This window comes from Carassius auratus, unplaced genomic scaffold, assembly GCF_003368295.1.
Source record: "Carassius auratus strain Wakin unplaced genomic scaffold, ASM336829v1 scaf_tig00217443, whole genome shotgun sequence".
Classification (NCBI taxonomy): Eukaryota; Metazoa; Chordata; class Actinopteri; order Cypriniformes; family Cyprinidae; genus Carassius; species Carassius auratus.
Genome location: NW_020529072.1, coordinates 94,893 through 109,570, shown reverse-complemented (window position 1 = coordinate 109,570; position 14,678 = coordinate 94,893). Strand labels below are relative to the sequence as shown.

The following is a 14,678-nucleotide window of genomic DNA, read 5'->3' as shown; positions in this document are numbered from 1 at the left end:
GCACAGAAACTGCACTTGTTAAAATTACAAATGACCTGCTCCTTGCGTCAGACCAAGGCTGCATCTCATTTCTAGTCTTACTTGATCTTAGTGCTGCGTTCGACACCATAGATCATGACATACTCATAGATCGATTACAAAACTATACAGGTATTCAAGGGCAGGCTCTAAGATGGTTTAGATCCTACCTGTCCGATCGCTACCATTTTGTTTACTTAAATGGGGAGTCATCTCATTTATCATCAGTAAAATATGGAGTGCCACAAGGATCCGTCCTAGGTCCCCTTCTATTTTCAATATACATGTTGCCCCTTGGTAATATTATTAGAAAATACGGAATTAGCTTCCACTGTTATGCTGATGATACTCAGCTGTATATATCAACGAGACCAGATGAAACTTCCCAATTATCTAAGCTAACAGAGTGTGTTAAAAATTTAAAAGATTGGATGACAAAGAATTTTCTCCAATTAAATTCAGATAAGACGGAGATATTAATTATTGGACCAAAAAACACTACACAGAATCTTGTAGATTACAATCTGCAACTAGACGGATGTACTGTTACTTCCTCTACAGTCAGAAATCTGGGTGTTATATTAGACAGCAATTTGTCTTTTGAAAATCATATTTCAAATGTTACAAAAATTGCATTCTTCCATCTTAGAAACATTGCCAAGCTACGAAACATGTTATCTGTTTCTGATGCAGAAAAGCTAGTTCATGCATTCATGACCTCTAGACTGGACTATTGTAATGCACTTCTAGGTGGTTGTCCTGCTTCTTCAATAAACAAGCTACAGGTCGTCCAAAATGCAGCAGCTAGAGTCCTTACGAGGTCAAGAAAATATGATCATATTACCCCAATTTTACAGTCTCTGCACTGGCTACCTATTAAGTTCCGTATCAGTTACAAATTATCATTACTTACCTATAAGGCCCTAAATGGTTTAGCTCCAGCGTACCTAACTAGCCTTCTACCACGCTACAACCCATCACGCACCCTAAGGTCACAAAACGCTGGACTTTTGGTAGTTCCTAGGATAGCAAAGTCCACTAAAGGAGGTAGAGCTTTTTCACATTTGGCTCCCAAACTCTGGAATAGCCTTCCTGATAATGTTCGGGGTTCAGACACACTCTCTTTGTTTAAATCTAGATTAAAAACACATCTCTTTCGCCAAGCATTCGAATAATGTATCTTTTTAATTGTGAGTGTAGTTGCATCTGATCAAAGGTGCATTTTTATTCATTAGCTTGGGTTAAATAAATTTTACTTTGTTGGATCAGCAGCTATGCTAATGATGTCTGTATTTTGTTTCTATGTTTTGCCACGGGATTCACATCCCGTGGTAACTAGGATTTAAACAAGCTCCAGTCTGGATCCAGAACACCTGAGAAGAGATGATGCTGACCCTCAGAGGACCTCAGATGATGCTAACCCTGAATGAACAAACAGAACTAACAATTATTCCTAAATGTGTGACTTAATCATATAATAACTTAATTAATAATATTGATAGTTCATCGTCTAGCTGACTACGTCTTGTATTATTATTATTATTTTTTAGTTTTTCTAAAATCCTGTCAAATGTGCACAAACTACTAGCTACTACTAAATATTGTAGAAACATAATTTTCTGTAAAGTTGCTTTGTAACGATTTGTTTTGTAAAAAGCGCTATACAAATAAACTTGAATTGAAATAAACTTGAATTCTCTTAATCTCATTCTTCCCCAACTTTCGATTTTCCTGCAACTTGTGTGAATGTGTGAGTGCTTGCGTTTATATGTTAGATTAGTTTATGTCTTCTATTTATCTAATAAAGCCTTATTCATATTGAAAAGAGAAGTATCTTGTGGCTTAATGCACAGTTTAAGTTAATGCCGTAAACTGCCGATCTTGTTACTGTGCTCATTGATAGTGTTTTCACTATACTTTGGATATTAATATCCATGGCAGATTTGATGTTAAATGGCTTGTTCAGTGAATCGCAGGGCGTCTAAGTGATCAGCCGTGAAACAGTGATTCTGTTCAAATTTCCTTTAAAATCTTAAATATGATTCCCTTTGAGCTAAATTGACCAGTTTCCCTTACATAGCACAAAAAAAATAAAATAAACGAACATACAAATTAAACAATTTCAAACAGGGCCAACTGGTACAACCTTCACCGTGTCCCCGGTGACCCCTGCTACGGCCCTGCTCATGCCTGTTTCACACATACTCTGTCTGCAGTGCGTATGCAGTCCGTGTGCGTTACGTATGTGGTGCAGCACGGACTCGATGTGCTTTCACACAGGACGCGTTTGAAGTCTGCTACTCGGTACATAAACGATCGCTGCACTGCTGCAGACGCAATGCTCCTGGAATGCAACTGGAATCCGTTAACATGGGTGCGTAAAAAAATATGCAACGCATACGCACTGCAGACGGAGTATGTGTGAAACAGGTGTAAGGTTGTTTGCACCTTGTGCAATGTGGAATTAGTTTACAGCTTTTTCCAAGCACTTTGTGATGCATTTTGGAAACAGGAGATGAGCCCCTTTTCTAATGCACCACCTAGCTTGATAAAACCCTTCTCAAAGACTGACTGTTTGTCAATTTTATTTGGGTAGCACACATATTCTGAATAAATATGTATATATATATATATATATATATATATATATAAATAAACAACAACAACTCTGTAACACAGCGGTTTACAACAGTGATGTCCACACGGTCCAGACTGTAAACCAGCAATATAAACTGGGTTTATAAAACAGGTCTGGGAAATGTATACAAAACAGCAGCTAGCGCTCTTTGGCCGCACCTCACCAGCGAGATTAGACAATTGTAACTTTATGCTACCTGCGTTCATCCACACATCCATATAACAAACACACATTTAGACTATAATCGGCGGGTAAAGAAAAAGAAATTAAACAAGCGACTCGCCAGGGGAAAGCGACAAGAAAATATAAACCAACAAGACCTTTTCTGTCCACACAAGTCAATTAAGTCAAGCTTTAGTCATTTGTGGATTAATGCTTATTGGAGACGCAAACAGTTTCAAACGATTCCGTTCGATTTGAGGAACTGGTTCAAGAAGATCTGGTAACATCGAATGATTCGTTCGCAAACCGGATATCACAAACTGCTTTGTTTTGATCTCTCTCACAACAGACACGGAAGAGAAGACAATGCTGAATAAAGTCATAGTTCCATAGTAATATTCTAACTGACCCTCTGATGTCACATGGACTACTTTGATGATGTTTTTCTTACCTTTCTGGGCATGGACAGTAGACTGTACACACAGTTTCAATGGAGGGACTGAGAGCTCTCTGACTAAATCTAAAATATCTTAAACTGTCTTACGGGTTTGGAAAAAATAAGGGTGAGTCATTAATGCATAATTATCATTTTTGGGTAAACTATCCGTTTAAGGATGAACATCACATTAAAAATAACTTTCAAACTCGGTAATACTTAAAGCATTGAAGTTTTGGGAAAGTTGTGTGAAGCATTTGAAATCTCTCAAAAACATTAGATGATTTCTGCCACAAACTGTTTCTTAGTTTATTGTTAAATCTATGTTGAATGATGAAGATTCTGTGTTTACTGAACAATGTTTTTCCTGGTTTCCACATCAGTGGTGTTTGTTCTGATATCAGCTTTAACAGAATTCTTTGCTGAATTTGCCTCTAGCAAGATTTCACAGAGATGTTGATTCTGTGGTGAATTGGACAGCTTTCTTCACTGTATCTCCCAGCGCTGTGTATAATGGTGTCTAGATCAGCTCGAGCAGATAAACAGTATGCACAGCTCGAAATACACAAATTATGCGTAAAATGTGTGGCAATTACGAAAATTTGCGATCTTTTGCGAAAATTTAGGAGCTTCCTAAATTATAAATTCGATAAATTCAGCGATCGCAAAATCGCGAAATACTGGAGGGGGTGTCTATGATCTTCCCGATCTCTATGGGGAACACGTCACAGAGTAAAAGAGTTTCAGTGGTTTGGACTACAAGGTCCAGAGTTCATAGTGCTTCAGAACGCGGAAGTGCCCTCGATCCGTCCACAGAGGAAGTGCGGCTGTTGAAAATGCGGTAAAACATCGATAAAACACCCAATTCACACATGTAATTGATTTTATTTTAATTTTGTTTAATTGCTTAAAGTCAATAAGGTTCATCTCTGATATTTCCTGCTCGTGAATCCGTCCCGTTTGTTGTGTTGACGTTTTAGCTCATGCTGTCATGTTTTGGTTGTTTAAACATTTAGCTTAACGTTACACAATTTATAGTAAAAAAAAAAAAAAACCGGAAAGTGTTAAAATAAAAAGGCGTTTATTGCAGTTTATTAACGAAAATTGACAAACAGCTTTGAAGCAGTTACTTATAGGATAAAAACAACATAAAACGGTTCATTCACTGGTAGCATGCAATATATTTGCCAGTGTTTATCTCGTTTATTTTATATATCTATGTCTCTTTGTGTAGCGTTTTTGATGGGATCAATTATAGTTTGTTATATATGATCCTACCCAGCTTTCAAAATATAAAAAGATGTTATTAAATCTTTATAGTACTTGATATAGTATAGTACATGTTCATTTCATGTGAGCAATGATTCTCAGATGATATGTTTATGATATAGTTGAGTCACAGAGTTAAAAGAGTCTGTTGCTCAGTATAAAGAATAACTGAACTGTGGTTCTGCAACAAAGGTGGTCTGTGTGTGTGTGTGTGTGTGTGTGTGTGTGTGTGTGTGTGTGTGGAGGACCATGTCGGCAAACACAGAGTTCATTCAGAAGAGCCATTTAACAGAGACAGCTAACAGCGTGTCAATCATGGAATTTAACCGTCTTCTCCTTTGAGATGTATTTCATGTGTGTGTGTGTGTGTGTGCAGGTGTCGGTGTGTGTGAGCAAGACATGGTGCCAGAACATGGGAATCAGCAGAAACGCTCGTCGCAGCCGTCTAATAGCGAGGGTGACGCGGACGGATCGTTCGTGTTCGAGGCTAAAGAGGCCTGGAAAGATTTCCACAACTCCCTCAGACAGTTTTATGAGAACGGAGAGCTGTGTGACGTCACTCTGAAGGTATCTGACACCGTGAATATAGTCTCACAGCAGCTTCTTCTGTTTCTAAGTCTCTCCCTTTTGTTTCTCGCTCCAGGTTGGGAACAGACTGATACCATGTCACAAACTGGTTCTGGCCTGCGTGGTGCCGTACTTCCACGCCATGTTCCTCTCAGATATGGCCGAGGCCAAACAGGACTTGATTGAGATACGAGATTTCGACGCCGATGCCATCCAGGACCTGGTGCTCTTTGCGTACTCCTCGCGCCTGACTCTGACGGTGGATAACGTCCAGCCGCTGCTGTACGCGGCGTGTATCCTGCAGGTGGAGCTGATCGCTCGAGCCTGCTGTGAATACATGAAAGCACACTTCCACCCCTCCAACTGTCTGGCCGTCCGCACCTTTGCAGAGAGTCACAACAGGGTGGACCTGATGGACATGGCTGACCGCTACGCATGCGAGCATTTCAGTGAAGTGGTGGAGTGTGAGGATTTCATCTGCGTCTCGCCGCAGCACCTCAAGACGCTGCTGGGATCCAGTGACCTGAACATTCAGTCTGAGACTCAAGTGTACAACGCCGCCGTCAAATGGCTTAAAGCCAATCAGAAACACCATGATGTCTGGCTGGATCAGATCATGTCTCAGGTTGGCTGCTCAGGGCTGGGATGGGAAGTTTGTTGGGATTATTTTCACACCCACTTTTTAGTGTTATATTTAGAAAGAGCCTTTTTCCCAGGTAGGCTATGTTTACACATACGAAGAATTTGTTTTAGTGACAAGCTTCCACAGTTTTTGAAGAATGACAGTGACTAGAAAGATAATAGAAAGAATAAAAATGGATTATGTAATTAGGATATAACAATGTACAATACATAAATGTATAAATAGTGTTGAGTTTAACACGTTTGCGGCCAAGTTAAGTGTTCACGAGATGGATTGTCTGAGTGAAGAGACTGTTCTTCTGTCCCGACCGGACCGCAGCGGTTCAGAGAAGTCTGAGGGGTCCAGAATGATTTTACCAGGCCTCTTACTGACTCTGAATGAGTGCAGTTCTTGTAAAGTAGGGAGGGTCTTGTAGCAAGTAAGATAACATGACCTCTCATGTGAGGAAATATCCTGCTTGGTCCTAGACACCAAAACACATTGGCCATGAAGTCCTGGCTGGACCTGTGGAAACATGGTCAAGTTTTGAAGTACTCTGTCGGATCCAGCTTCAGCTTGTGGCCAGTGGTGGCGCTGTACAGATCCAACATCATATTTCAGAAACAGGCTTGGATTCTTTTTAAGCTAATGTTGTCAACAAATGTATTAAAAGTCTGTTCTGATGGGCTTTTCTCACACAGGTGCGTCTTCCTCTGCTGCCGGTGGATTTCCTCACAGTCACTGTTGCTAAAGAGGAGATGATCAAGGCTAATTTGAGCTGCAGAGACCTTCTGGATGAAGCTAGAAATTATCATTTACACCTGAGTAACAAGAGCGTTCCTGACTTTGAGTATTCGATCCGTACGACTCCTCGGAAGCACACCGCAGGTCAGGAGATACAGCCGTGATTGTTCCTGCTCTCTTGTGTTGTTCTGCTGTGTCTAACGGAGAACCCCGACAGGTGTGTTGTTCTGCGTCGGGGGACGAGGGGGATCCGGAGACCCGTTCCGCAGTATCGAGTGTTACTCCATCAGTAAAAACAGCTGGTTCTTCGGCCCTGAAATGAACAGCAGACGCAGACACGTGGGAGTGATTTCAGTAGCAGGTGACAAAGAGATATGAAAAGCTAATAAAACAACGATTTAAGGAGAATTACAGAGGGATTCAAAAACTCTTTGACTTTGACTTAACTAGTGTTTAAAAGTAGGGATGAACTGACACTACTTCCAGAACTAGGTTGATACTGAGAACCAGTACCTGTAATTTTACAAAATATTGGTTACCGAATCATAAAGAATATGTTTGTTGGCTTAGTTCATTTATCAAACAAATATTTTCTTCAGTTATTTTCACACTTAAGTATGCCCATCAAAGTGCATTTTACAAGTTTTTGTTACTTTCACTGTTAATTATTTTGCTCTATGGCACATCATCTTTAATTTGATAGCATTAGAGCTGCTTCACTGCAGCAGCTCAGTACTGTGATCACAAGACATATCGCTGTAATGATGCAGGCAACGATTTCTACATTCCAAAGTGAAGATATAATGCAAAACTTGCATGAAGCAAGTGAAAAGTGCAACACCGCACATGTGTCGGTGCAGAATGAGCGTAAAGCGCATTACACACAGACGGCTAGCTTCACTTTCACCAGTCAAAAAGCTTAGATTTGGAATGAGGATTGTTCATCACTGTTTTCTGCTTTAAAAAAAGCTAGATTTTGAGACTTTAATACTACGGTGTTGTTTAATTATTTTTTTACAGTGAATAAATAAGATCTCTTCTTTAAAAATTTTGTTTTAATCGATATCAATTAATAAAGACAGAAATAGATATATAAGAGTTTTACAAATAATATAGAAAAGATATGGTATATTCATGTAGACTAAATTCAAGAAAATATCAGGGGGTTGATTTTTTGTCAATTGTGAACATCCCTAAACCAATTCTGTTTTTTATAAGTGTGAGTGCTATACTGGAACCTTCTGCTTACAATAAATGACTCGAACATAAGAATAAAACTTCATATTTATCATTTTATAGGGAAAGTTTATGCAGTTGGAGGCCATGATGGCAACGAGCACCTCGGGAGCATGGAGATGTTTGACCCACACACCAACAAGTGGATGATGAAAGCCTCCATGAACACTAAACGGTATGAGGAATACAAGCTTTCATTGACCTGCACTGTTCTGCTCTAATACTGTTCATAGTTTATAGCTGTTATTCATTGTTGTTTCATTAATATTTATAGTTATAATTTAATTCTCATGGGATTAAAGAGTTATGTCAATGCACCTGTCCAGCAAAATAAAGATATTGTACATATTGACTAGGTGTGGAACGGTTCTCCACACGCTGGGACCGCGCTTCAACTTAAATCTGACAAATTATCTGTAAAACCGTTTGCTTTAAATAACATGTAAAACAAACAGGATTCTGCTAATGGATGTCTGTTGATGGATGTGCATTCTGGCTTTTCACAGCAATGGGGGAAAAAAAGTGAGCAAACCATTAATTTTTTTTATGCATTTAGCAGACGCTTTTATCCAAAGCAACTTACAGTGCATTCAGGCTATAAATGTTTTACTCGTTTGTGTTCCCTGGGAATCCACAACCCTTTGCGCTCTAAAGCGGTACTCTGCCACTTCCACACCGAATATGAGCTGGCATTTATGACATCATCACCCGGGTGGCCATAGCTCACGTGCGCAGGTGAGACCTGAACAGCACGTTGATATTTTTATGCTATCTCTTGTAAGCTTTTTATACTAAACTCTTGAAAGCTTTGCCAGTTTGAACATTTAAGAGCCATAGGACGCAAGCTTGTGCACACAGTGAGAAGATCTGTGCACAAACCAGTGTCTCAGAACGCGTGCAAATATTAAGTTCTCTCTGAAATGGACAAATTCATACAAAATTGTCAAAATGCCCATCTTGGTAAGTATCCTATATCATACATAGCCAGCTGAATGTACTGGATCAGTGCATTCTCTTAAAGTGACAGCACTCTCTTAATATTAATATTAATCAAACAGCAACAACAAAGAAATCACTCACTGTTCTTGACTGAATAGCTTTTGTAACTTTAATAAAGAATTTATATTTTATAGTCATATTTATTTGACAGTATAGTTCTTCCCTAAATATAGCACATACCAACCGTGACTCTGAAAGCGTGACCCGAACCGAACCGTGTGAGTTGAACCGCTCCACCCCAGTATTGACACAGAAGACGGAGCTGAACATGCAGAGGGAGATATCGTCCTGTGTTTGTGTTGGGCAGGAGGGGGATCGCGCTGGCTGCTCTCGGCGGACCCATCTACGCTATCGGAGGTCTGGATGATAACTCCTGCTTCAGTGATGTGGAGCGCTATGACATCGAGTCGGACCGCTGGAGCGCCGTGGCTCCTATGAACACACCCAGAGGAGGCGTGGGATCTGTGGCGCTCGGGGTACAAAACCTCATCAGGAGTCACTTACACACCATTGTACACAAAATTAGGAAGTATGCATATGACAATAATGCTAAATGTTTGACTTACAAAGACAATAAGCCAGTTTCACTCATTATTGTGACAGCTGATGGATGTATTTGTGTGTAAGTGATCTGTAACGGTCCTGTTTCGAACAGTGTTGAGGGCATTATAGCCAATCACAGGAGTATACAGCTAAACCATATTACAGCTTATATGGCTAGTTAAAGGGTTAATTCACCCAATAATCAAAATTAAGTCATTAATAACTCACCCTCATGTCGTTCCAAATCCGTGAGACCTCCGTTCATCTTCAGAACACAGTTTGAGATTATTTCAGATTTAGTCTGAGAGCTCTCAGTCCCTCCATTGAAGCTGTGTGTACGGTCTACTGTCCATGTCCAGAAAGGGAAGAAAAACATCATCAAAGTAGTCCATGTGACATCAGAGGGTCAGGTAGAATATTCTGAAGCATCGAAAATACATTTTGGTCCAAAAACGACGACTTTATTCAGCATTGTCTTCTCTTCTGTGTCTGTGTGAGAGAGAGTTCAAAACAAAGCAGTTTGTGATATCCGTTTCGTGAACGAATCATTCGATGTAACCGGATCTTCTTGAATTAGTTCACCAAATCAAACTGAATAGTTTTAAACGGTTCGCGTCTCCAATACGCATTAATCCACAAATGACTTAAGCTGTTAACTTGTTTAATGTGGCTAACACTCCCTCTGAGTTCAGACAAACCAAATCCAGGAGTAATTCATTTACTCAAACAGTGACTGACTGAACTGCTGTGAAGAGAGAACTGAAGATGAACACCGAGCCGAGTCAGATAACGAACAACAGACTGACTCGTTCACGAGTCAAGAACCGTTTCTGTCAGACGCGTCCGATTCGAGAACCGAGGAGCTGATGATACTGTGATTCAGTGTGAAGCAGACCGACACACAGAGCGTCTGAACTGAACTGACTCTTTTGGTGATTGATTCTGAACTGATTCTGTGCTAGTGTTATTAGCGCGGGTAAACCGAAGGCTTGAATCAAGGGCAATCATCGAAAATGACGCCATTACGTCGAACGTAAAAGAACCGGGATATTGGTTTGTTTTAACTCGGAGGGAGTGTCAGCCACATTAAAAAAGTTAACAGCTTAAGTCATTTGTGGATTAATGACATTACTTTGATGATGTTTTTCTTACCTTTCTGGACATGGACAGTAGACCGTACACACAGCTTCAATGGAGGGACAGAGAGCTCTCGGACTGAATCTGAAATAATCTCAAACTGTTTTCCGAAGTTAAGCGGAGGTCTTACTGGTTTGCTTCTATTGTTTTGACTTCTGTTCATGGGTTTGATTGTGTTGGTGTGGTGTGTTCACCAGGGCTATGTGTACGCGGTCGGGGGAAATGACGGTGTTGCGTCGCTGTCCAGCGTGGAGCGCTTCGATCCTCATCTGAACAAATGGACAGATGTGCGAGAGATGGGGCAGCGGCGCGCTGGAAACGGTGTCAGTGAACTCAACGGATGCCTCTACGTTGTTGGTAACAATCAGAATTTGTTCATCTTCATAATTTGAGATTGATGTGAAACCAGGCTCAGCTACGCTCTGCTGGAGGGAGATCTGTGAGCTTCATGTGATGTGTGTTTGTCTGAAGGTGGGTTTGATGATAATTCTCCGCTGAGCTCAGTGGAGCGCTTCGACCCCAGGACCAATCACTGGGAGTATGTGGCGGAGTTGACCACGCCCAGGGGCGGAGTCGGCGTTGCCACAGTGATGGGGCGTGTCTTTGCAGTGGGGGGCCACAATGGAAACATCTACCTGAATACGGTGGAGGCCTTCGAGCCCCGGATGAACAGGTGAGATATAAAGCTGAACATCTCTGCAGAAGAATGTGATTAAGTTCAGATGTAATTAGTTTGTGTGTGTGTCTGCACCAGATGGGAGCTGGTGGGCTCTGTGTCTCACTGTCGGGCCGGAGCTGGAGTCGCCGTCTGCTCCACTCACATCAGTCAGATTCGAGACGTCGGCCAGGGCTCCAGTAACGTCGCTGACTGTATGTAGCCACATCGTCAGAGTTTGACACACTACAACACTAACGCTTCATCCTAATTACACACCAAACACCTGCTTTCACCTGTAATGTGGCTCTGAATCTTCTGTGTACTACACCACAAGAAAACTTTGTGTTTTTGCTTGAATTTTGTTAGTGGAAAGTGTTTGTTTTTTTTAGCAGGGAGATCACATGATCACTGTTTGTGTTGTTTGTACTGATTTCTGCTGCCTGAACTGCTGAAAGTGATATCTCTCTTCTACATAAGAAATCTTCTCATTCTTGTGTTTGAATGACAAAAGGACATTAGATATTTATTAATGCACAAACTTACAAAAACCCTATTTTGTGACTTCAGGACACGAAGAACGATCAAAAAGAGATTGTTCTATAACCGAGTGTTTGTTTGCGTGAGGACAATCACAGTAATCAAGACAAAGTGAGAGATCCATGAGCAGAGTCATTTCTAACGTGACGCAATTATACTTCTGTTTTGAGCCATGTCTCATTTATGACTTCAGCAAGACTGTCTTAATGGAACCCTGCAGAGGATCTAGACTGGTTTTGGGTTTAGATTTGTGTTGAACCGTGTGGAGCAATGATGTGCTTCTGGTGTTGTTGTTTTTTCACTGCCAAACATGAACAGCAAGCTCAGAGATGCTTTTATATATTGCTGTTGTATATTACAGGTGTAAGGCTTTTCTGGCTTGAATTTGTGTTTAATGTTTCACATGATTTAGTTCAAAGTGGAAAAAAGATATGATTACATTTTAAAACAGATCCATTGTACATTGAGGGAATACAGATGGGTTAGTTCAAAATGACTTTGAATTCTGAATATAAAATATTTATTTTAATGTATCTTTTTCTTAGATTTGGTAAACAGTTCATATTGTTGCTTTTAGTTAGTGATTATTGGTTGGACTCCAGCGTGTCAATCTGATTATATTTGAGATCTGCTGTTGAAATGTTGAAATGTTTTATTATTCTGCTGTCACAGATGTTAACATGTTGCATTCGGTGATGTGAACCAACAATAAATATTCATATAGCGATTTATTTGAATGACTTTCAATGTTAGCTGCATTTCTGTACCTGCTGATTTAAAAGCAGTATATCTGAAAGATATTTCTCTCAAAGTTAATCTGTCTGAAGAATGACACTTTATAGCATATTTTCCCATGTGTACATTTTATTGTTTTGCTCAATATGTTTATTTATTCCCTTATTTTTTTCCTTTTGAGACCTTATTTTTAACCTTTGTAATGATTGAATAAAACAAAAACGCAAAGTGTCCTTTTCTGTTCTCTCTCTTTTTAAAACCCTGGCTTTGAAATAATTGGGTTAGTAATACATTTCATGAGATTTAGGGTTAGGGTTAGTCTGAAGTGATGTTAATATGAAGTGTGTGTATAAATTACAACAGTCTGCCTTAAAATAGAAAACCGATTATCCAACATCACTCCCTGTGTGCAGTTTAATGGATGCACGGAGTAATTTGTATTTTAGTTTTGTATTTGCTGCATTTTCATTGTTTACTGTCAATTTGGTAGATATAAAAAAGGTTAAAGTGTAACGCGAAGGTAAAAGTTTTATTCAAACTATATTTTCCTAAAATATGTGCTGTCACAAGGGTTTTGAAATGACCTCTTTGGACTTAGAAATTTTAATTTTATAAAAAAAAATTAAAAGACATTGAACTGACACAATTTCTTTTTAGCTGAGCACAATGGGTCTGTGTTGTAGGGGTTTGGGTTTGTTGGATTCACACACTTCACTACAAGGCTGTACCCCGCCCCCACCTCGTTATATCAAAAAGTGCACTGATGATGTGACCGTCACCAAGACCATCACCACACGAGCAAACCAAAAGCTTCATGGGCTGCTAAAGACCAGAAATAAAGCATTCAGACCAGGAGATAAAGCAGCCCTCAAAACAACAAGACCTAATCTATCCTGTGGCATCCAAAATGCAAAACGGTCATATGGTCAAAACAATTATAATAATCGCAACCAATCTCTTCAGACAGCAGAGACACAGGAAGCCTGTGGCAAGCCGTTCAGACCATCACTGAATCAAAGCCCATCCCACAGACCTGTGATAGCGATACACAACTCTCACATGCACTCAACCACTGTTATTCACGGTTTGAAATGCAGAATGACACACCTGCACAAAAACTGCCCATACCTCCCAACAACCAGGTGCCCTGTCTGTCTGTCTCCAGCCGATGTAAGGAAGACCTTATCTGGGATTAACCCACGCAAGGCTGCAGGTCCAGACAACATGCCTGGCCATGTACTGAGAGACTGTGCTGAACAGCTGACAGATGTCCTAACAGATATCTTCAACACCTCGCTGAGCAAGGCAGTCACCAAATAAATCACCTTTGTCCTGTCTAAACGACCACCATCCCATAGCACTTAGTCTAATCACGATGAAGTGCTTTGAGAGTTTGTTACAGTGCTACAGACGATGCAGTTTCTTTCACCCTCCACCTGGCTCTTACCCACCTAGAGACTCTTATGTTAGAATGCTGTTCATTGACTTCAGCTCAGCATTCAACACAATAATCCCACAACAGCTCAGTTGAAAAAAAAAATAGAAAAACAAACTGAACATAGAAAGACACTTACATTGATTGAGCTTGAAATATAAATGTTTATCAATCTGGACTCTACAGTGTTGAAGGAGAACCAAGCAGACAGCCATGCTTCCTCATAACCAAACAACATAACTTACTGCTTCACCTGGCTCAAAATAAGGAGAGTGCGCCACTTAGAGCCCCCAGAGAATGGTAGTGGAACTACACCCTGCCAAAATCCATAGTAGCAGTTTAAATATACATTTTTAGCCATAAGTGCAAGACATCCTCACGCGGTATTCATGTGTGCATGCATACATTTCTTATGTTAATAATGTTAATTAAAAAGAACAGTAGAAAAACCATTCACAAGTAACGTTGAGTCACCTTTATTTATATAGTGCTTTAAACAAAATACATTGTGTCAAAGCAACTGAACAACATTCATTAGGAAAACAGTGTGTCAATAATGCAAAATGATAGTTAAAGGCAGTTCATCATTGAATTCAGTGATGTCATCTCTGTTCAGTTAAATAGTGTCTGTTTTTATTTGCAATCAAGTCAATGATATCGCTGTAGATGAAGTGACCCCAACTAAGCAAGCCAGAGGCGACAGCGGCAAGGAACCGAAACTCCATCGTGACAGAATGGAGAAAAAAACCTTGGGAGAAACCAGGCTCAGTTGGGGTCAGTTCTCCTCTGACCAGACGAAACCAGTAGTTCAATTCCAGGCTGCAGCAAAGTCAGATTGTGCAGAAGAATCATCTGTTTCCTGTGGTCTTGTCCTGGTGCTCCTCTGAGACAAGGTCTTTACAGGGGATCTGTATCTGGGCTCTAGTTGTCCTGGTCTCCGCT

The 14,678-nt window shown here is 40.3% G+C and overlaps 1 protein-coding gene across 3 annotated transcripts; it reads left to right on the top strand.

Moving 5' to 3' along the window:
* Nucleotides 1–4,010: 4,010 nt before the first annotated feature.
* LOC113100995 (kelch-like protein 8) lies at nucleotides 4,011–12,448 on the top strand. 3 transcript variants are annotated; one of them, XR_003289876.1, is made up of 11 exons: nucleotides 4,011–4,095; nucleotides 4,900–5,090; nucleotides 5,167–5,715; nucleotides 6,414–6,600; nucleotides 6,674–6,817; nucleotides 7,756–7,867; nucleotides 8,999–9,167; nucleotides 10,569–10,728; nucleotides 10,843–11,044; nucleotides 11,126–11,483; nucleotides 11,597–12,448. XR_003289876.1 is itself a non-coding variant. In XM_026265486.1 (10 exons), exons 2-10 carry the CDS (start codon nucleotides 4,923–4,925, stop codon nucleotides 11,247–11,249), a joined length of 1,815 nt encoding a protein of 604 aa, XP_026121271.1. In that variant the 5' UTR covers nucleotides 4,011–4,095; nucleotides 4,900–4,922; the 3' UTR covers nucleotides 11,250–12,448. The 3 variants fall into 3 exon arrangements, 2 of the variants coding, with proteins under 2 accessions (XP_026121271.1, XP_026121272.1); XM_026265486.1 differs by having other exon boundaries at nucleotides 11,126–12,448; XM_026265487.1 differs by having other exon boundaries at nucleotides 4,045–4,128; nucleotides 11,126–12,448.
* The last annotated feature ends 2,230 nt before the right edge of the window (nucleotides 12,449–14,678 follow it).

Bases quoted from the DNA above. Each gene is read 5' to 3' on its own strand.
- LOC113100995 (XM_026265486.1), top strand. From the start codon at position 4,923: ATGGTGCCAGAACATGGGAATCAGCAGAAACGCTCGTCGCAGCCGTCT. The intron at 6,601-6,673 runs GTCAGGAGATAC...GAACCCCGACAG, and splicing joins TCCTCGGAAGCACACCGCAG to GTGTGTTGTTCTGCGTCGGG. The intron at 6,818-7,755 runs GTGACAAAGAGA...ATCATTTTATAG, and splicing joins GGGAGTGATTTCAGTAGCAG to GGAAAGTTTATGCAGTTGGA.